The sequence below is a fragment of the Pseudochaenichthys georgianus genome, chromosome 16, assembly GCF_902827115.2.
Source record: "Pseudochaenichthys georgianus chromosome 16, fPseGeo1.2, whole genome shotgun sequence".
In the NCBI taxonomy this organism is placed as follows: domain Eukaryota; kingdom Metazoa; phylum Chordata; class Actinopteri; order Perciformes; family Channichthyidae; genus Pseudochaenichthys; species Pseudochaenichthys georgianus.
Window position 1 is genome coordinate 29,781,600 of NC_047518.2, and position 20,683 is coordinate 29,802,282.

A 20,683-nucleotide genomic window follows, 5' to 3' on the forward strand; every position below is an offset into this window, starting at 1 on the left:
AAACTACAAGAAGGATCTTGTGACAACAGTGGTGAACAATATACATGCGTGGGTGTGTACAAGCAGGGGCAAGTGCGAGCACCAAATGGTGGACTTATTATTTCTCATGTAAATCCTGACAGGAGTCCTTCAGAACATCTCTTAAGTCCTGTTGGATCCAGAGTGCATTCCTCCCTCATCTGCAACTCCTCTGCAAAAAAAATTCTGAGAATTAAAAATGTTGTAAAGCTATTGCCTTCTGGGAATCACTTTTAATAAGAGCCGTCAGTTAAGGTTGAGCTCACATGAATCATAACACAACGACTATGTCATGCATCTGGAATGCAACATCATAAACAAAATAGAATCTGTTTAAGCCGAACGGATAGAAATAATGTCTAAGTGTTTTACTGACAAACAGATCTTTTACTTAGACAAATATAGCAATGCCACAAAGGGAAATGACTAATTCAAACATACATTCAAAAGTATTTATGTAAGCTTTACTTGTAAAATAAATTAAAAACGAAAAGAATATATGCAGAAAAATGCTCTCTGTATTGTTGATGCATTGAAAGTGTCAGCTCTTTGCTGTTTGAGCTCATTTGAAAGACTTATCTATAGCTGTCCGATAAATGGAGTGGTTAAAAAAGCCAAATATTTCCCTTTAAAATGTTGAAGAATAGAAGTAAAAAGTAACATCAATTAAAAATAATCCAGTAAAGTATGTACAAGTACCTAAACGTTGTGCATTACTTGATTATATATACTTGGTTATTATTTAGTTAATGATGACAAACAGCACAGACCACAATAAATATAGCTTAAACATGGGATAATATATCAAAAACTAACAATGTATATATATATCTAAATGTCTTTAATTTACAATTATGTACAAAAGTAAAACGCCCATAAACTGTAATATCTTACATTTACATAACATTCATTGTAAACAGTGATGAATTCCACATCAATAGACGATGGCTTGCGCGCATTGGCTTGCTCAGCATTTTTTTTTTTTTTCTCCTTTATTTAACCAGATTGGTCCCATTGAGATCATAGATCTCTTTTTCAAGGGAGACCTGCAGCATTTGTCTCTGGTTAGCATGTAGAGCATAGCTAGCTGGAGCTTGTGGCTTTGCTCGAGAGAGAGGATGGCTATATGGTTATATCTGTGATATCAGTTGTTAAAGAAAAGTGTTGCTCGGCTACGTGACTAACTTTGGACATTAAATACAACCGGTGCATGTCACATCATATTAACAAAGCTTGCTGCATTAAAACACAAAGACGCAAGTATAAGAAAAACAAACATTCAGTGCCAGGAAATGTCTTGCATTTTGTGTGCATCATCAAAAAAAAGAAGATCCTTGGAGTAACTATGGCAACAACCACCAGTACAGTCTGAATAGCAAGGTGCTCCAGAGAGAGGTAGCATAGGACAGGGTCGGAGGAGCACCGCTGGACGCAGGCTGCATATTGTCTATCATCTTCCCAGACTTCCCCTCCTCCTCACTGCTGAGAGCTCGAGTAGTCAAGAGTCTGGCCCTCGACGGGCCGTAGTCCTTCCTCTCTAGAGGGGGGGGCAAGGTGGGCAAGGTGCAGGTTTTAATTTGCGGTAGGCAGGCGACATCGAGCCATCGAGTGAGGAGTTCTGACGTTAGCTTCAGAAGTTCTTCAGGAGAGGAAGATAGTGGGGAGAACTGGGCCAGGTCCGTCTCCTCCTGGAACCTCTGAGACGAGGAAACAAGGCACAAGTAAATATTTTGAATAATAGAAGAGACAATCATATGATCTCAGGAGCTTAATTCTTATTACTTTACTTTTACATACATTTATGTTTGAAACAAAGATTTAAATATGAATGTAGCAAGCAATCACAATTACTTTTTTAAGTAAGCAAGCAAGCTGTATAATAAGACATTATTATGGTATATGTTTGAAAGTAAACCCTACCTCTGTATTTTTGTTGCTACTTATAATTTTACCCAGGGTCAGCTTTAGATCCAGGATTAAGGAGTGATTAAGGTGCTCATCCCAGAGGTTTCCGAGAAGCACATGCCATGATTCAAGCAGGACGACTGCAGCAGGGAACACACAACACTGCCAGGGAAAGAAAGAGCAACACAACAACCCCAACGTCAGGTTTAGTGTGCAAAAAACATGTGACAAATCACCACAAGAACCACATCAGTTGCTTAATTATAAGTGAGGCTCAAGGATACATGGCACAACACTTTTCTTGCTAAACTGAGCATTTACAAGGCCTGTTATTGTAACTGAAGAGGAGGTTAAAGCTAATTATTATCCTGTCAAAGAGCCCGAACGGCTGAAAGACTGTAAGATGTACGACATTATTTGCACATGAGACACCACTTCCCCTTTTTGATGTGATAAGAAACTCACCGGATCCCTGTCGCAGAGCATTCTTTTTGCGTAGCGGTGCACTACATAGTAATCCTTAGGGAATACTGTCCGCTGGAAGATAGAACAAAAGCATAGAAAACATAAGAAAAACACCCACAAATGATTGAATAATTTACACATTTTAACTTAAGTGATTACTGGACTATAGTAACGTTTTATTAATTTAGAAAACAACTTAACTAACCCCTAAGGGGAAACTACATTCTGTTTTGATTTCTTTCACTTTGTAGAGCTACGCATATCAGTCATAAAAACTGTTTCCTGTCCGATAGCTAAAGGTTATCAGATAACAAGGGAGAGTTGATTATTCTCATTCATTTCAGAGAAATCTTCACCTTTGACCACCTCTTTTTACCACCTGATAGAAGAAAGTCAATATAAATGTTTTTTCCTTAAAGGATATAAACATCTGGTAAGCAAAGATATCATTCCTACAGAGAAGATGTTTGACTACATCAAATCATGAACAAAGTAAAAAGTTCTTAACTTACAAATCCAGTCGGATTAGAGTCGATTGTCCTTTTAATATTTTTCACACCTTCCCTGTCAAAGTCACATCCACCACATCGGACAGTCAAGAGTGATAGCAACAGCAAAACTGTGAGAGGCATGAGTAAGAAGAAAAGAGACATTCAGATAATTGATGGAAACTTTCTGTGGTTTGTAGCTTGTTCAACACTGCATGTCCAGTAAAAAGCAATACCTCATATCCTGCCTCAATTCAACAAAATGATACTTGGCATGTTTTTAAATAAATGAATACCCCGGAAATGCTATAACAACACAAAGTGACACAGAAAATCCGTTTTTGACTGATTAAGCATGACTATAAAACAACCAGTTATAGCATTCAACTTTTTTTTACCTACATACTATAGGAAAAGTTTTCAAAAAGCACCAAAACACAGTTAATTCTTGTCTCTCACCTGGCAGTGACATCCTTTTATCTTTCTAAGAATGGACACTTCTCCATTTCTCTTGTTGAGGGCAATCTCTCTGCAGACGTGTTTCGGTGTCAGTCTGTGAAAGGCAAAATTTCCTCCTCTGTGGTTTCTTCAGGTCTTTGACACAGAGTGCGCTGCTGTGTGTTCTCCTTCACCGTCTGATATGTAGTCTTCTTGTTGACATCCCTTATACATTCCTTCCTTTGGAGTCCTTTTGGTACTTTCCAATAAATACCTAATTTATCTTCTCACGCCATCCCGCTCTCTCACTTTGGATTTTTCCACTTAAGCCTGAGTTGCTGCAGCCTTTTCCTATGTAATCTTTTGTTTGTTTTTTACTATATCTCTTTCCCTTTCACCCTCTCACTACTGACCTAGAATCTTCTTGAACAGCCCAATTTGAACCACTCCCCTCTCCCTCGAAACTGGTTAATGGATAAAGCGGGAGAGACACTGGCCTGCTCTTGTCTATCTCTCCCTCTGGCCACTCTGTGTCCTCACTCGCTCAAAGTGAAAGTGCTCTACTGGATTGCTTGTCTGCTCCCTTTAAGTCTCGGCCCCTCCCACCGCCACACGTTTTACCTCACTATTGACTGACCCGGCCCCTCCCCCCTGCTCCCCACATTCCCTGACACCCACCCTCTTACCCCCATCCTCCCCCTTCAGACCGGGCCCAAGGAGGCTTAGTCATGCAATTGGAGCGTATGTTTTTCATTTGGACTCTCCCCCACACCTCTGAGCCTTTGGATCCCCTGGTCTTTATCCCTCCAGAGTCAGTGTGCAATATCATTCTGTTTAATCATCACATGATCTGTTTTTTCTATAAATCAGGAATCAAGTTCTTGGGAAGAAAAAAAAGGATTGCAACACTGCATCACCAGAAAATGCAAGTCATTCTATTTGTGACAGCTTTTCTGAAGTAATTTCTGTTAAAATGGGTTCCACAGAGGTGTCTTGTGTGTTTGTGACGTCTGATAATCTAATATTGTGCACAGCTGTCATCATCCTGTCCGTAAAGTGTTGATCTTCTGTCCCCTCAGGTTGTGTGAAGCATCATGTTATTTTGGTATTCTGTTCATTTTCTAGGAGAGGAGTTAATTAGTAAAGAAAGGAAAGAAGTTAGCAGATGTTTCTTCATGTCAAAGAGGAATTGTTCTTCTGTGTGTCCTTTTTTGAACACAAGCCAAAACCAAGTTTCTCCAAGTCCCATCACTATTGAGAGGAAATGGAAACTAGAGAACAGCAGCTTCACCGCAAGCTAAGCATTAACACTCCCAGAGGTATCATCAACTCAAAACCTCTTCACATATACTATGTGTTTTATGTACGGTATAAATATCCAGTCGCTGTGCCGCCTTCCTGTTTCATACATTGCTTGCATACTGAGGGAAGTAAATATGTGACTAATTTGTGCGGCCATTGCAAATGATGTTTTTGCTTATTTTAGTGAAACCGGCAGAATTAAATCCAGATTTGCGTTGAGTCAGAGAACAGCATAAACAATAACAGTTAAACTCTATTAGGACACAGTAGCACACTAGCATTGTTCAGAAGTACATTCATTTTTACAAAGAAAGCTACTCAATCCTGATATTCAGACACCTTTCTTTGTAATTTTGACTAAAACTTGAATTACCGTATTTGTTTCGACACAATTGCTAGAAAGGTATGCATTAAAAACAAACATCCCCCTCCAATTTAAACAAAGCCGTATGTGGCTGATTTTTATTGAGTGAAGTCTGCAAGCTTCAGCAAAGCAACAGGCTCAAATAACTTTGGGATGAAAAGCTTTTTAGTGGCTCAGTGTGCAAATGGCTCATTAGGAAGCCAAAATCCTGCTGATGTGGTCGTCCGTACTGGAGCGAGGCCGTGTTATGCAACCACATTGTACATTTCAGGACACCAAAAACCTTAACAGTGTTGTCTTACACCACTTGGGGTATGTTGGCTGACAGCCATTCGATCAAGCGAGTGGGAGCTTGCTGAGAAAAATGCTGCCCCCCCAATCCACTCCCTATTTATTCTTCCTGTTCACCACAAGATGGAGCCAATAAAAAAAAGGATGTGAGAGTGACTGTTCATATTCATTTTATTTTATCAGAAAAAGAGTAAACAAAGTGCAAAGTCTGTTTGTAATAAGTTACTTCATCTACAATAATTCCCTTTGACAAACTCATATATTATTTAAACTGACCAAACGTGTTAATCTGTGTAGGATAACAATCAGGGTTAGGAACAGTAGAATACCCATTACTTTGAAAAGCAAGAATGAATGAGAAAAACAGGTTGGTGACCCAATCACATTAGTCTTTCATCTACTGAAATCCCAAACAGTTCACAAAACTGACGATGAATGGATAGCAGCTTTCGCTTTCCCTTCATTAGTATTTCCCCCTCTTTTCAGCTCCCTTTATTTCACCCCCTCTACCTCCTCCACCCTCTCTTTGTCACTGGCTGGGGCTCCTCTCCCCTCCTCGGACGGCTGTCATTAAATGACTCTTGTAGGTTTTGCTGAGTCCAGTCATCCAGAACTTGAGCAGCCTGACGTTGTCCTCCTCGCCCGTCCCTGTGGCGCCAAGCAGGGCCAGAACCTTCTGTGTGTCCTCCCTCCCTCGTCCGTCCACTTTGGAGAACTTGAACAGCACTTTGACTTTACTGAAAGATAGAATCGACTATGAGAATCGCACTCAAACCCTGGTGGTGGTCTGTTAAAGTAAATGGATGCTACTCACTTCATCCACTCTTCCTTCAGACACAGCAGGCAGTGAGACACGACGTCCACAGACAAGTTCTCATTAGACAGAGCCACCTCAAGCTTGTTCAGTAACGTGGGACCTGGAAAAAAGAGGACAAAATGGTTTGAAATGTCATCATATGGTTGTTAGTCTTAAAGGTCCCATGTCATGCTTTTCTGGTTATTACCCGTCCCCTTGTGTGTTATGTAGTTTTTATGCATGTAAACGGTCTGTAAAGTCACAAACCCTCAAAGTACACCCTGTAGCGAGTAAAACTAACACAGAAAAGACCTGTCTATGCTGACACAGAACGCCTCGTTGGAGATTTCTCTTTTTCTTCCTGGGTACAGTGACGTAACGTAATCCGCGGAGCCGTTACGTTATGTCTGCGGAGCCGTTACGTTAGGACCTCCTCACACTCTCTCTCTCACACACACACACACACACACACACACACACACACACACACACACACACACACACACACACACACACACACACACACACACACACACACACACACACACACACACACACACACACACACACACACACACACACACACACACACACACACACACACACACACACACACACACACACACACACACACACACACACACACACACACACACACACACACACACACACACACACACACACACACACACAATCTTTTCTCAGCTACAGCTCCGCGGATTTCTCAGCCTGAGACGGCAGGATGCGGCGAGTCTGTGTGAGCACACACACAAACTCCCAGCCAGGCTCCGGGTGTGTGTGTGTGCTCGGGCTGGGTTTTGTTGTGTCTCGCAGACGGCCACTGGGCTCACAGGGAGGGGGGGCAGGAGCTCCAACAAGCCGTTTAGGACAGAGAGTGAATACACATACTATACAGAGATGCTGTATGAGAAACCAATGTGAGTTTGGAACATTGCACAATATAAATCTCTTCTAGTATACCTCAACAATGGAATTATGATCAGTGGAAATGGCCATTACATGGGACCTTTAAGTACAACCACTTTTCAAAGTTGGTCGAAACATGCTTCCTGCCAACTTAAATAACTCCCTTTTGTCCAGCTAATCTCAAGAACTTGCTGATAAAACAGTATTGAATGAAAGCAGGTGTAAAGATAGGCTGTGGGCCAAAGAACACATCACCTTTTAATGCAGAGCCATATCCTGAAACGGGACATGTCTTAATAATTCCTCTATTTTTGCATTACATATACATAACTTTCACAGTGTGTATTATGAATTTAAGATTATACCCAAATAATGATAAGATGTTTATCTTAAAAAGGTTCAAATAAACAGTCTTTCAGTTGTACTGATCTACATAAAAACAATCATATTTGACATGTTCTTTATACGTTTTGTCTGTAAAAATCAAACATTTTGAAGTTAATAATAGCTGTAAAATTGTTACAATAAGTACAATATTCCCTCTGAAATTTAGTTAAGTATAATTTTGAGATGGCACAGAGGGGAAAGTACAAGTCCCTTAAAATTGTACAGTACTACAATAAATGTTATTTCCAACATTTATAACTTCAGGTGTGCCCGATGCTCACCCCTGTCTGTGGGCTGTGTGTTGGCACTGCTGATGGTGAACTGATAGAGTGCGGAGATATCGTATTCACCCACTGCACAGATCCGCCCATTTCTCTCTATGCTGACATCCACTAGCACTGAAAAGTCTGCGTCACAAACAAAGCAAAGGTTAAGTCAACATAAGATGACTTGCTTGGACAAGCCTAAAGCCTCTAACAGCAGATCCTAAAGGTAATGTTGAGTCATCTACAGTGTAAATCCACAGAGGCTCTGGTACCTGAAGAGCTGACGTGCGTAGGAATATGCACATCTGGGCTGAGACCCAGAAAGTTGCATTTGTAGGCCTCTTCATACTGAGCACTGTATGGCACCGAGCACACACAGCCTACTGGGAGCAAAGACTGATGGGAAACAGGACAGAGAATCACATTATAAACATGCACTCATCCACTCAGTTATTCTGTTGATATTTTGACATGGAAAAGCACAGTTTTAAATAATAATGCAAATGATCACGGAATTTAATTTAGCTGCTTCAGTTTCAGGAGATATTCATGCTGCCTCAATGTCGTACAGTCGTGGTTCACTAGGGCACTCTGGTAGAACTGAATCATTGTTACCTTTATTAGTCACAATTGTGCTTTCCTACAACTCGTAATGTCTGCTGTGAACAGACATAGGAAGTAGTAGGAGACTTCCAACATTGTAATTGTAACAATTTACAAAACAATTTTCAAAATGATCACACATTTTTTTTCCCACAGCGGATAAGAAACACTAATTGTGTAATCAAAGCGGTTACATGCTCAGTCTCGTTTGTGTATTTTGCATGGAGAGGTAGGCAAAGCGTGTACGGGCAAATGAGATTTCAAGGCGTGCAATGATAGCTTCACTAATATCATCACTTCAGGCAGGAATTTGATATATATTTGTGGAGAAACTAACTGAAACTTAATCCATTACTATCACTTCATATCACATCAAATATGGCGACTTAAAAGGTTATTAATCTTCTCAATTCAGCATTTTTCACTCTGACTAATTCATCTTAATAAAAATAAACTGAAGTGTTAAATAATTGTAAGAGTTATAATTGTGTAAAACTACCCAGCATTTAACTTTTACAAGGGCTCACCTAATGGGGACCCTCAAAGGAGTTATCACTTGTCCTAATTCATATTTACCCACATCATTATGACACTAACGAGGAAGAGTGGAGTGCCGCAGCAGAGTGAACTACCTTGAGCACTGTGAAGGCAGACTGGATGAGCCCGGGGTCAGCACCTCTCCATACGACCTGATTTCCCATGAGCACGTGCCACACTAGCTGACGAAACTCAGCAACCCCGAGGACCTGCGGAGCAAATCAAACTGTAATGTTCAACAGTTCACAGAAACCTTATGTGAACTAAAGTAAATATGAAGCCATGAAACTATACATTCTTGAAAAAACTGTTGGAAACGCTCTGCCTCATCAAAAGGAGAGGAGACAATAACCTTTTCCCTTCATGTTCTTTTTCAGTTTTCTGCAGACAAAATGACACGCTGTAAAAGTACCTAAAAGTGTACCTGTCTCAAATGCCTCAGGGACCTGAATTTCGGCCCTGGTAGTTCATTTAACTTTGCATCATCGCACAGGAAGTCGAGGCCCAGCTTGCTCTCTGATTGGTGCCGCTGTGATGTAGAATCGCCTCCTTCTGCTCCCTCCCAGCAGCTCATTTCCTCCTCTTGCTCTTTTGGAAACAGAAAATGACATTAGAACATTAATAGTGATGATCAAATGTTTCCAAGGTCATTACCAAAGTGGGGAAATTCCACTGGAAATGTTGTTGGTCTGTTATACATCACGCTCCTTATATAGAGTGTGATGTGCACATGACACCATTTCCGAACTGAAATCAGCTCTTTACATCTCAACTGTTATCTATGACTCATTTCCTGAATTATCCGGTGACTGAGCATGTAAACTTTAAAAAACAACAACTTTAAAAACCTATTTCTACAAATTGCCATTTTTATTTGTGTTGCTTTTATATTGGTTATAGCATTTTTTTATGTGGTTTTTACTGTGTATGTATTCATCACTTGTTATCTGTGATTTTGACAAGTGCTTCAGACATTTTTTAAATGAATATTAAAATATTATTCTAAAAGGAAAAGGGTATTAAAATTCCACAATCAAAGGGCCACACTGGCCCCGGAAATACCTCTTTTAATCTTTTAAGCACTTTCTAAATCTTGACTAAAAATGTAGTAAACACTTTCTGTAAAAGCAGTGTGTTGGACTACAATGGCTCAGTGAATAACACTGTTTTCCGGCCAGTGTCTCCGCACTAAACTGACCCAGTAAATCCCAGGAGACTGTTCAGACTGATGATCAAACCATTGTGCAAACGCATGAAATCGGCTGATAACATCCTCCAGCAAGAAGCCAAACCTTGCCTGGAAGGCAGGACATGTTGAAGCATTTCCAAGGGAAATAATCTTCCAATAACGTTTTTGTATCACCAGACTTTGTTTTTTAACTTCAACTTTTACCCAGTTTAGGGCATCAACAGATTGTAGTACTAGAAATGTATTAATATTTACAAATTCCGAAACAGATTGCACATTAAAATAAATAAAAGTTTTTTTGTTTAAGTTCTTACATATCATATTCTACTAGTCAACCCTTTTGCTACGAAGTTAAGAAAGATGGGCGTGGTCTGAACTATGGGGGTAGAACAAGGGGAAGGGGCCATCACTATTTAGTATCTAGTTAAACAATGATTATATTTGCAGAATAAACTACACATTTTGTATCACTGTAAGATGTCATAATGTGACTACCTGACTGTCTCTCTATGAGTACCAGTGTGTCCTCAGTGGGCGCTCCCTCCAGCAGCTTCTCTGTCAGACGACTTCCACATGCCTTCAGCAGCCTGGAGACAATGTGAAAACACAAATCCACATCTCTAGGTGAGCCATTACAGACCACAGCCTGTTTGTCTCAGCAGGGCTGACTGGACGTTGACTCACCAGCTGAAGGAGGAGTGCAGGCTGGCCCACAGGTTGGGATGCTGGGTAAGAGAAGTTAGAGACCGGGCTGCGTTGCCACTCCTTTGGTGTGGAAACACTGCAGGGGAAAAGACACTGTTCATCCTCACCGATCGCTGGGGACACACTCCCTGTTCAATATCGAACACCTGATGGAGAGAACAGTACCAAGACATTAGGCGCCATAATAGATTTGCACCAATCAAGAACTTTATCATTCTATTTGAGTTATCTGAATTATGCATGGTGTGTCGATGTGTGCAACCTACCTTGAGGGCTGTGCTTTGCAGGCTCTGTATAGTGAGTCTGAGGTGGCATAACAGGAAAGGCCAGGAGTTGATAAGGTAGATCCTGTCCATTGCTACCATGACAATACTGTACCAGCGCTGGAAGCCCCTGGCCAGGCTGTCTTTGATAAAGAAGGTGTGTGAAAAAACAAAACCATGTTGCTCATCTCCAAAGAAAATTGGTCCTTCACGGCCGGGACACACCTGGTAAAACAGAGAAATATAGGTAGAAGTAAATGTAAAGAGAGAAGTTTATTTAACGCATGAGATGTGTGACACACACACACACACACACACACACACACACACACACACACACACACACACACACACACACACACACACACACACACACACACACACACACACACACACACACACACACACACACACCACACACACACACACACACACACACACACACACACACACACACACACACACACACACACACACACACACACACACACACCTCACAGCTGAGGCTGCGTACGCAGGCCTGGCGGACAACGCTGAATAGCTGTGGCTGTCTGGGATGCTGGTGGCTCAGGAAGCGTATACCTGTTTCATCATCAATGCTTACAAAACCCGGGTGAGATGCAGGAAGAGATCGACATCCCTATGAGCCAATGAGAGAGGAAAATGTTTACTTTGAGATGGATTTGACAGAACTCGCCAGCATACGAGAAAGTCATAGTTAAGAGTGTTTTTGTGCAGAAGACAGGTAGGGAGAACAATGGATTGTAACAGCTTCTCTCCTCACCTCACACATTTCTCCTCTCTGTGTGGCAGAGCTGTTGGCCCTCATGGTCAGCCCTTCACCTTCCCGGTCCCCATCTCGGTCTCTGTCGCCGGGACCCGCGGTACCTGCAAGGGATGAAGGGGATGGGGATGGAGGATGCAGTGCCTCGGTGCAAAACAACGTCCGAGGGCCATGGAGCTCACAGAAGTGACAGAGAGCAACCAGAGCATTCATCTGAAATGGACATAAGAGTTATGAAAAGTATTTTGTACTATTATGTTTGAGTAAGCATTTCAATGCATAACATTGACCATTAAAATACAACTGATGTGTTAATGGACTTAAGCCAGTGGAAGAACAAACCAATGCAATTTCCCTCTTTATGTGTGTATGAATTATATGTTGAACTGTGTATGGTGACTGATATTGTATCTTTGCCAGTGCCAAAGACACATTTCCATAAAATGTAATGGACAATAAAATATTCTGAATCTAAATGGCATTAATAGGTTGCAGTATGGTTAACACACAGGTAATTACAGCTGATATCAGATGTCTTACCTTCAGCACAGCTACAAGTTCAACAATTGACTCAATGGTACTTCACGAAGGGACATTCATTGTTCACAACGTCATAACCGCGTTTGGTTATGTAAAAGGCGACATATTAAAACATCAGATATTCACTTAGTCCGTTTTGCAAAAATCCATGATTCCCAGAGTGTCATATTAAGGTTTTGGACACTTTTCTCGTGGTGTTTTCCTCCTGTGTGCAGCTGCTGACAACAACACAGCCGGTCACATGACGCCGCAGTCATGCGCTCGAGTACAAGTGACGCATGGCAGTTGGCTGCGCGAGCTGTTTCTCAATTTTACCCGTGAAGTCGAAATGTTTCGATTATTTTTTAAAGCGATAAGAAGGCCTTTAAACAACATGTGTATGCGCAAAGATAACAAGTTATGTAATGTATTTATAGAGGCTTTTTTTAGACTGAAAACACAAAAACTACATTTCCCATGATTCAGTGTGCGATAACAAACTCAGGGTCAAAGGGCGGTTAAAATAAGCATCGCGAGCTCCTTCGGTTAGTATGTTTAATATTTGCTTGGGGATCTTTAGAGACATGTCTATCTTGTTTGTTTATATCTGAACAAGTTTTATCTCAATGAGTTGTTGAATTCAAACAGTTCCTTTAAAAAAAAAAAACGCTAGACAATCACTTCCTCATTGCCTGAGTTGTTATTTTAGAATTAGGTGTGTCCGGTTTACTTCAAGTAATTCATTGTCAGCTCAAACAAGTATAGCAGCAAACACCACAGTGACATAGCAGACCTTTTTGAAGTAACATTTCCTTTTAAATCACAGGTTTGATCATGGCATCAGACGGATTAGGAGGACCACCAGAGGAGCAGGCAGAGGAGGGGACCCCCCTGACAGAAACACCCAGTGAGGAGGCAGGGGTTCCCCCTAACTGTGGAAAAGACACCTTAAGAGCCCGAGCAGGTAAATCCTCCTGATACACAGACACTGATTGTTGTTGTTTACTTCATTTAAGACATGACATACAGGTGAGTCACACATTAAAGAGACTGATATACCTGCTGGTCATTTACCAAACTCAGTCTGATTCTTTTTATTTTAATACTTTATTGTTGTAATTTGTGTGCAGTGGAACACAAATGTACAGGAGAGCTGAACAGACATGTCATATCATGCACATTACATTATTACATTACATGTTAGACGCTTTTATCCAAAGTGACTTACATACTCAATAATGTGGGCAATCCCCACAGGAGCAATTTAGGATGAAGTGTCTCAGGGACACAACGACATGCTGACTGCAGTGGGGTTTGGACCTGTGCTCCCTTGATCCAAACACCAACGCTCTATCCACTGCGCCACACACCTCCGTGTACATTTAGTATATAAGTATAGAGCTTCGTGACATATCATGCATTTTAAATTGTGGATTCTAAAAATTTATATTTCATTATACTAACTTTCGTTTTAATATATAACCCAATATGGAAACCTCCTCGGTCTCTGGTTGTAAATGTTGCCGGTTCTGGTCCTCCACAGTCCTCTCTTTACTTGGACCAAACATTTTTTATCACAAACAGTCAAGTTATCGTAGTATATAAGACATACTGGGACTTTCCATCAGCTTCTGTTTCCATGTATTCAGCTGAGCTGCTGGCTGGAGGCTCTGCCTCTCTGTTCTCCTCAGTTTGAGTTTGATGAAGCTGTGGGGACTGACGACCAAAACACCTATGTCTTTCGACATGACTACTCAGGGTGAATCTTTTATCACAAACACTGCAGCACAAACATTAGAGCTGATATGTTATCAGTAGTCAGCTTTGTGTTAAGGGTTACTTTTTCCAATACTCTCAGGAAGTAAGGATCCCCTTTAAGGCCTTATAGTCTCAGTCCCTCTCGTCGTCAAAGGGAATTACCATTACTATTGTCTTATGACATATATCTAGCACATTAACCCAGTGTAAATCTATTAGGTACATACATCACAGACACATACTAGATTTCAATGTCAAATCCATATTTATACATAATAACCAACTTTAAAGAATACAAATGTAATAATACTGGTAAACCACATCCTAGTATCAACGGTGGGGACACAATCATTAACTTTTTTGCTATAATTTACACAGTCGTATGAAATATGACCAAGACCTTTAATTATTTTATAAAGAAATTTATATTTACCCATTTATCTTTAAACAACTACCCAAATAATTATAAAATTATATTATACAAAACTCAGTATTGATTTTTATTCTGTCACTATCACTAGCCAATAGGATTGGATTGCTGACAAAATGTAATATGTGAAAGTGAGCAGCTAATGTTTTGTTACATATTTTCTGAAATATAGACAGTGTCCTCATGTTCCCCAGTCTATGAAACCTTTCTGTGTTGCTGTAAGCAATTCGATTTCTGGTAAATGTGATGTTATCATGTTGTTGAAACCCCTTACTGTCAAAGGCAGAGCTGAATGTGTTCGCTGTTCTCTGGAATGACCGAAAACATTTTGATTTCATGCTGGGTGACTGCTGGTAATGTGTCAGGGGTCAAGGAAGTGAGTCAAAAGAGAGCCGCAAGTATTGGCACTGAACCGCAAATCCGGTATAAAAAAGAGATTTAGTACCAACATCTGCTTAATTACCGTGTACTACCGGGATGATTCCAACACAGACTTTCCAAGGAAATAAGTATTTCTCAAGTATTACGTTACCCAGTCACCTCCAGTCTGATTTGTACACCAAGCAGTTTAAAGACTGCTCAAGTTGTTTAAGTTCTCCCATGACTTGTGAACCTGTGCCAGTGTGCGATCTCTCAGTGGGAAGACAGATATTACCGCTCATCATCAAAAGATTGAATGAATGAGTCACATCCAGTTTTGGAAATAGCATTCTCGGGTGTGTGGTTTGTGTTTGAGTTTATAAGCAACTGCAGAGCAAATATTTGGCATTTGTCCTCTTCCAAGTGTGTTCGAGAGGAAACATAGTTTTGTGCATATCTTTTTTCCACTCCCTGTTTACTCTAGGGGATTAACCCCTTATTCATCCCATCGTTGTTTTATTAGACCTTCTTAAGATCACCAGAAGGAATCTACTACATTTCTGTATTTTAATTTGAGTTCAGGTGTTTGGTCATTGTTTTCCCTAAAGTCTGTACATTGAACATCATCATATCTACCATCTTTTTATATTACTTTGGTCAAATGTATTATGTGGATTTACTGAATATGACAGGCATTTTAATATTTAATTAGATCAATCTACAGAATTCTTTTGAGAAAAATAAATATTCATAAATCCAATTTCTTAAGCAAAGAGGTGACTACAGGTGACTTTCCAGATACAAAACTAAATGTCCTCTATATCCGATTGTCTAAACAAAAAAGTTGTTAATCAAATAACCCCTGCAAACCGTACGATATTTATGTAACTGCTATTTTTTAAATATTTTAGCCTACAATTGTTAGTCCCACTGGCATGTTCATAGTTATAGCCCCAAGTTTTAAACATGAGGTGTTGTAAGCCTACTGGTTTCAATTAAAAATAATCTGGCACACACAAACATATCTCACCTACAAAGAGGCTCATATAGGAGACACTATAAAACAACAATAAAGAACCTTGAACAACTCAACATATATTGAACACAAAGTGCAGTAACAGATGGCTTACTTCCTGCTCTTAGTCTGACTTTCACAAAATACACTATACATATATTTGACTTATTCTACCTGCCGCCTTAAGTTTACCATCAGCACTCTGATCTGAGAGCATCCCGCTGTTATATGTATTTGAATGGTTAATAGAAACTGCTTTAAACTCACAGGGTGTCATTTCCTGTCTCCTCTCTTTTTTTTCTTTTTTTTCTTAGTCAATTTATTGAGCCACTGCCTGACTCTTACTCACACTGCTGCGGCCCACAAGCTGCTGAGTTAAAAATGTTTTGCGATCATGTTTGTGGAAATGTTTTCTATAAATTCTTTACTCTTAACCCGAGAGAAACCTTTCAACATGCTGGTGTTATGTACAGATACTCGTTGCAAAATGTCCTGCTTACTTCCCTCTGTGGTCAGCAGAGCAAGATGAGAACAGAGTCGACGTGTGCCGGTTTTTCCTGATGGGGAAGTGTCATTTCGGCCCCAGATGTCGTTTCTCTCACAGGTTTGCTTGCTTTTCCTTCTTCAGTCAATTTACCAGCAGGATTAAGGATGACTTTTCTCCACATGTACATTTATTTCTAATAACTGCAACACTAAATGGTTTAAACATGATCATAACACCAAGGTAGCTAGAATGTTAAATGATGGCTGCCTGAATGTTGAAGGATAGGTTCTAATTGTATTCATTTTAAACAATAATCACAAACCCAAATGCACACTGAAAGTATAATTAGTAGCTGTATTTGTTCTTTGCCCATAAGGGTGGCAAAAATATCCTCCTTCAAGTTATGGAGGAACAAATCTAAAGTCCTAATTCTGCAACAATTTCAGAAATTAATTAAATCACTTTTCTGGGCATTTGAGTAATGACAGAGTTGAAAATAATGTGGACCTTTCCTTTTAATGTTGCTCAACCTGGATACAGAAGATTCCTCCAAAGTTTTTATTTATTTATTTCTCCTTTCAACAGATTCATTTTTAATACATTTAACAATAAAGAGGTTAAAAATTGCGGTAGCTATACGCGGTACTATAATTTCATTAATGCCTTCTAGAATACTATTCCCTTGTTACAAGTGTGCCTTTTTGAATATTGATTGAAGTACTGTATATTGTGTTTATTTATTATTTCTATTGGTCAATCACTGCTCATATTGCTCACCAGTCTGGCACTAATACGCAGCCATGACTAAATATGGGTGCTGTTCAAAGTTCAGCAGGCTGCATGAAGGTTAATCTGTGTCAAATGGAATTAAGACTAAGAGCATTTTTTTCTCCATCTGTCATTTTTCCCGTGTGTGTTCTGACATTTTTTCCACTCTGGTTGCTCTCTTATCTTAGTAACCCATCAGGAGATGATTCAGGGTCAGCTGACCAGGATGACAAACAGGAAGGGGAGAAGACGGAAAACCCCAAGAAGAAAGTGAACAAAACAAGAACGCCGAAATATGAGCCAAAAGGTTACTCCCACATGTCATCTGATAGTGACAACGTGATACTTTGTCCATATATTAATGTTTTTTGTTCAAATCAAATCAAATCATACCCAGTAACCCTTCCGGTGATATGCTTTTGTTATTTATATCTTACTCTCCTGCAGAGGTGAACAAAAAGCCTCGCATGCGCACCGCCGATGAGGTTATCTCTCGGATCCTGTGGGACCAGTCGGCGGATGGATCAGAATTTGTTGTTGGGTACGTGGACCGTTTCCTTGGTGTTCTGGAGCGTCCCTTCAACGACTTCAACTGGGACACAGACCCGTGCGACTGCGACTACACCGTGGAGCTGGCCCTGCCTCGACACAGGATCCAGTACTTCACCTACAGAGGGCACCGCGTCTGGGACCGCCACAGCAGGACCGACCGGGTGTTCGGCTCCACCGGCCAATCTCTGGCTCCCCCCTTTGGAGGGGTGGAGGAAGTAAAGGGTAAGGATGGACCCCACCTAACATACACCCAGATACTCACTGATATGCAGACACATTACAAAAGCCAGGACTTCTTTACAGGATTCATACTTACCAAATATAGCCTTTTGTTTCCCAAGAAGTGAACACAGAGGAGCCGCCGCCTGCTGTCAGGGAGCACCTGCAGGATGAGTGTGAAACAGAGGAGGGTACTCCAACTGAGAACACACATCAGGAGGAAGAGGAGCAAAGTGAGATGCATATCCACAGCCCTGCTGGAACAGAAGCAGCTCCAGAGTGTGGAGGAGACGCTTCTCCAGGAGAGGAGGCACCACCATGTGTTATGGAGGAGGCTGCAATGAGGTCTGATTTTCAAGAGCATTTTTACAGCATGTTCTCGGTCACAGTGATCAATTCAGAGCATCCTCAGCTTTCTGAAACTTTTTCATAATCAAATAATATATTTCTTTATAGTACATTATAGCTTTTAAAATAATATTTGGGTTTTAGACTGTTGGTTGTACAACATTGATACATTTGAAGATGACATGTTTGGACTGAGGGAAATTGTTACAAGGTTTCATTTTATAGACAAAACTATTATTCTTAATTGGTCGATTGGATTGGTTTGCTCATGTGTGTGAGTGTGGCTTTGTTAATATGAATTTAGAAAATATTTGTTATTGTACTGTGTCCATAAGACATAAGATTTTACATTATGGCAACTGTATGTCATGTGATCTTATTAGCAAAGTTGCAAGATTCATCCTGTCTCTTGAGTAATATGACTCACTTGTTTTGATTTAAGCCCTGAGGCTTCGTTAGACCCATCATCCTTATCCCAAAAAGACGGAGCAGACGGACAAGAGGGGAATGAGGAAGGGGACGTTGCAGACTGGCAGGAAAGCTCGGACGGCAAAGAAGATGCTTCGGTGGGTACAGCACAATTCACCCTGAAATAAACCTTTATGTTTTGCATTTACAGTTCAGTTCTCGGTTCAAATCTTAATATTATTTATCATCTTGCCTTCAGAGATCTTTATAAAACCAGATTGTTTCACAGTGAGTTTTGTGTGAAAGATAGCAGCCGTGGAATCGTCTGATTGATTTAAAATCGACTGGGACTAGATTTCATTCAGAGAGTCAACAAATTACTTTAAAAATGTCTATTTCCAGAAATCAGCACCTCTGGAGCAACGAGAGCAGAAGAACGGTGGTCGCCCCCCTAAAAAGAAGCCCACGCACTTCATCACCTTCAGGGCCAACACTCCTGCCATCCTGTCTGGCTTCCAGCAGCTGCAGGAGGAGATCACCTCCGTCCTGCCCTCCTCGGCCTCTCACTGGCAGTTGGCCAACACGCTCCACGTCACGATGTGCCTTCTGAATTTGCCCGGCCCCGCGGAGGTAGCCACCGCTGCAGAGGTCCTCAAAAAGTTTGCTCATTTTGATCGAAACCCCCCGGTGGCTCTGACCTTCCCTGTGAGGCTGAAGCACTTCAACGGGAAGGTGCTGTACCTGAGCCCCCAGCCTCAGATCCACCTCCAGCAGCTGAACAGCGGCCTGCAGGAGGCCTACAGGGAGGAGGGGCTGCTCCACAGGGACTCCTTCAACCCACGATACCACCTCACTCTGGCCAAGGTAGAGGGCAAGGAGGGAGAGAGGGTGTTTGATCGGGTGGGGGACCTGAAGGTGGGGAAGGGTTTACATTTTGGCCGTCTGCCGATAAACACCCTGCACCTGTGTTCCATGGGCATTTCAGAAGGAGATGATTTTTATGAGACCGTGTGCACGGTTAGTCTTCGATGATATAACACATGCACTAAATACATGTAGGTTATTACAATGGGTGCAATACCTCTGGCCATGTGGCCTTATCGACCAAATCTCGTGTCTGTGTTTTAAGATTTTATGTTTATTCAGAAAAGATGCAGAAATTCTGGTGAAGGACTTATTTATATAAAGTGCTAAAGGGAGCAAACAATTAATTAATGTTCAATTAAATTCATCTTTATTAAGATGCAAAAAGTACTAATCTACTCTTTAATAATATGATTTGAATGTATGTATTTTACTTAATGAATGCTTAATTGTAATGCACTAAGGGCCTATGTCCTGTACATTGGCTATTCATATTTCAAGATGAGAAATGAATGTAGTCTGCACAGAATAATAATACATGTTCTGTTCATATTGCAAGCTGATGCAATACCCCCAGAACCGGCTGAAAGCACAAGTGTTTACTGGCTGGCTGGACAGAAGGATATTACCCTAAAACAGAGGTGCATTTATTTTAATCCATTTTTAATGTCATCATTTAGAGTTGTTTCTTTGTTTGTTGGTTTTAGGTGAAACATATTTAAAGTACACCAAAATGAATAAAATTCATTGTAGCCTCTCCAACGACTCGCTGCTTTAATTTCTCGGATATTATAACATTTTAAAATTTAAAAAGTGCTTTTTCTATGCTGCTTAAAATACAGAGGTATTTTGAAGACATCACCTTGGACTTTAGGACATTTTGTTGGCCTTCTAAACATTAATTTAGTTTTATTTACCAACAATTAATACATAATTAAATTGAGAAAATAGATATTAGTTGCATTATTAGTCAAAAAGAAACACAGTATGCATGAGGACAAACTGTTCAAAGTGTTGCTGTCCTGTCAGAACAGTTTGAGTTTAGGCCCTGAGGGAGACACATGTTGTTGTTGAGTGTAAATCAGCTTTGAGACATTAAACTCACGGGACACCAGATTAGAAAACCTCCTTTTGAAAAATATAAAACGCCTAAAGTAGAATGTACATTTCCTTCTCCTCTAACTATTATCTGGTGAAACAAATAAGGCGTTTCGGGCCCGCAAACTG

General features: G+C 40.6%; 3 protein-coding genes across 5 annotated transcripts; 1 reads left to right on the plus strand and 2 right to left on the minus strand.

Moving 5' to 3' along the window:
- Window positions 1-218: 218 nt before the first annotated feature.
- Window positions 219-3,903, minus strand: LOC117461258 (uncharacterized). The gene is made up of 5 exons (XM_034103068.2): window positions 3,336-3,903; window positions 2,901-3,007; window positions 2,389-2,460; window positions 1,939-2,085; window positions 219-1,715 (listed from the first exon to the last, which is right to left on the minus strand). The coding sequence occupies exons 1-5, from the start codon at window positions 3,346-3,348 to the stop codon at window positions 1,362-1,364; spliced, it is 693 nt and encodes a 230-aa protein (XP_033958959.1). The 5' UTR covers window positions 3,349-3,903; the 3' UTR covers window positions 219-1,361.
- A 1,521-nt stretch (window positions 3,904-5,424) lies between these two features.
- flcn (folliculin) lies at window positions 5,425-12,531 on the minus strand. The gene is made up of 12 exons (XM_034101893.2): window positions 12,269-12,531; window positions 11,729-11,941; window positions 11,438-11,584; window positions 10,948-11,169; window positions 10,661-10,827; window positions 10,472-10,563; window positions 9,212-9,375; window positions 8,883-8,996; window positions 7,920-8,043; window positions 7,663-7,788; window positions 6,086-6,188; window positions 5,425-6,008 (listed from the first exon to the last, which is right to left on the minus strand). Exons 2-12 carry the CDS (start codon window positions 11,939-11,941, stop codon window positions 5,801-5,803), a joined length of 1,680 nt encoding a protein of 559 aa, XP_033957784.1. The 5' UTR covers window positions 12,269-12,531; the 3' UTR covers window positions 5,425-5,800.
- A 174-nt stretch (window positions 12,532-12,705) lies between these two features.
- On the plus strand, window positions 12,706-20,213 carry leng9 (leukocyte receptor cluster (LRC) member 9). Of its 3 annotated transcripts, none has more exons than XM_034101894.2 (8): window positions 12,706-12,792; window positions 13,074-13,211; window positions 16,327-16,414; window positions 17,254-17,372; window positions 17,513-17,839; window positions 17,959-18,181; window positions 18,627-18,750; window positions 18,995-20,213. In XM_034101894.2, exons 2-8 carry the CDS (start codon window positions 13,082-13,084, stop codon window positions 19,622-19,624), a joined length of 1,641 nt encoding a protein of 546 aa, XP_033957785.1. In that variant the 5' UTR covers window positions 12,706-12,792; window positions 13,074-13,081; the 3' UTR covers window positions 19,625-20,213. The 3 variants fall into 3 exon arrangements, with proteins under 3 accessions (XP_033957785.1, XP_033957788.1, XP_033957786.1); XM_034101897.2 differs by lacking the exon at window positions 12,706-12,792 and adding an exon at window positions 12,835-12,962; XM_034101895.2 differs by lacking the exon at window positions 12,706-12,792 and having other exon boundaries at window positions 12,986-13,211.
- Window positions 20,214-20,683: the final 470 nt, after the last annotated feature.

Coding starts and splice junctions, on each gene's coding strand:
- flcn (XM_034101893.2), bottom strand. CDS start 11,941: ATGAATGCTCTGGTTGCTCTCTGTCACTTCTGTGAGCTCCATGGCCCT. Junction 11,170..11,437: donor TACGCAGCCTCAGCTGTGAG/GTGTGTGTGTGT, acceptor CTGTTTTACCAG/GTGTGTCCCGGCCGTGAAGG. Junction 10,564..10,660: donor CTGCACTCCTCCTTCAGCTG/GTGAGTCAACGT, acceptor CATTGTCTCCAG/GCTGCTGAAGGCATGTGGAA.
- LOC117461258 (XM_034103068.2), bottom strand. Junction 2,461..2,900: donor ACTCTAATCCGACTGGATTT/GTAAGTTAAGAA, acceptor TCTATCTTCCAG/CGGACAGTATTCCCTAAGGA. Junction 2,086..2,388: donor TGCTCTGCGACAGGGATCCG/GTGAGTTTCTTA, acceptor TTTCCCTGGCAG/TGTTGTGTGTTCCCTGCTGC.
- leng9 (XM_034101894.2), top strand. CDS start 13,082: ATGGCATCAGACGGATTAGGAGGACCACCAGAGGAGCAGGCAGAGGAG. Junction 18,182..18,626: donor ATGGAGGAGGCTGCAATGAG/GTCTGATTTTCA, acceptor TTTTGATTTAAG/CCCTGAGGCTTCGTTAGACC. Junction 18,751..18,994: donor ACGGCAAAGAAGATGCTTCG/GTGGGTACAGCA, acceptor GTCTATTTCCAG/AAATCAGCACCTCTGGAGCA.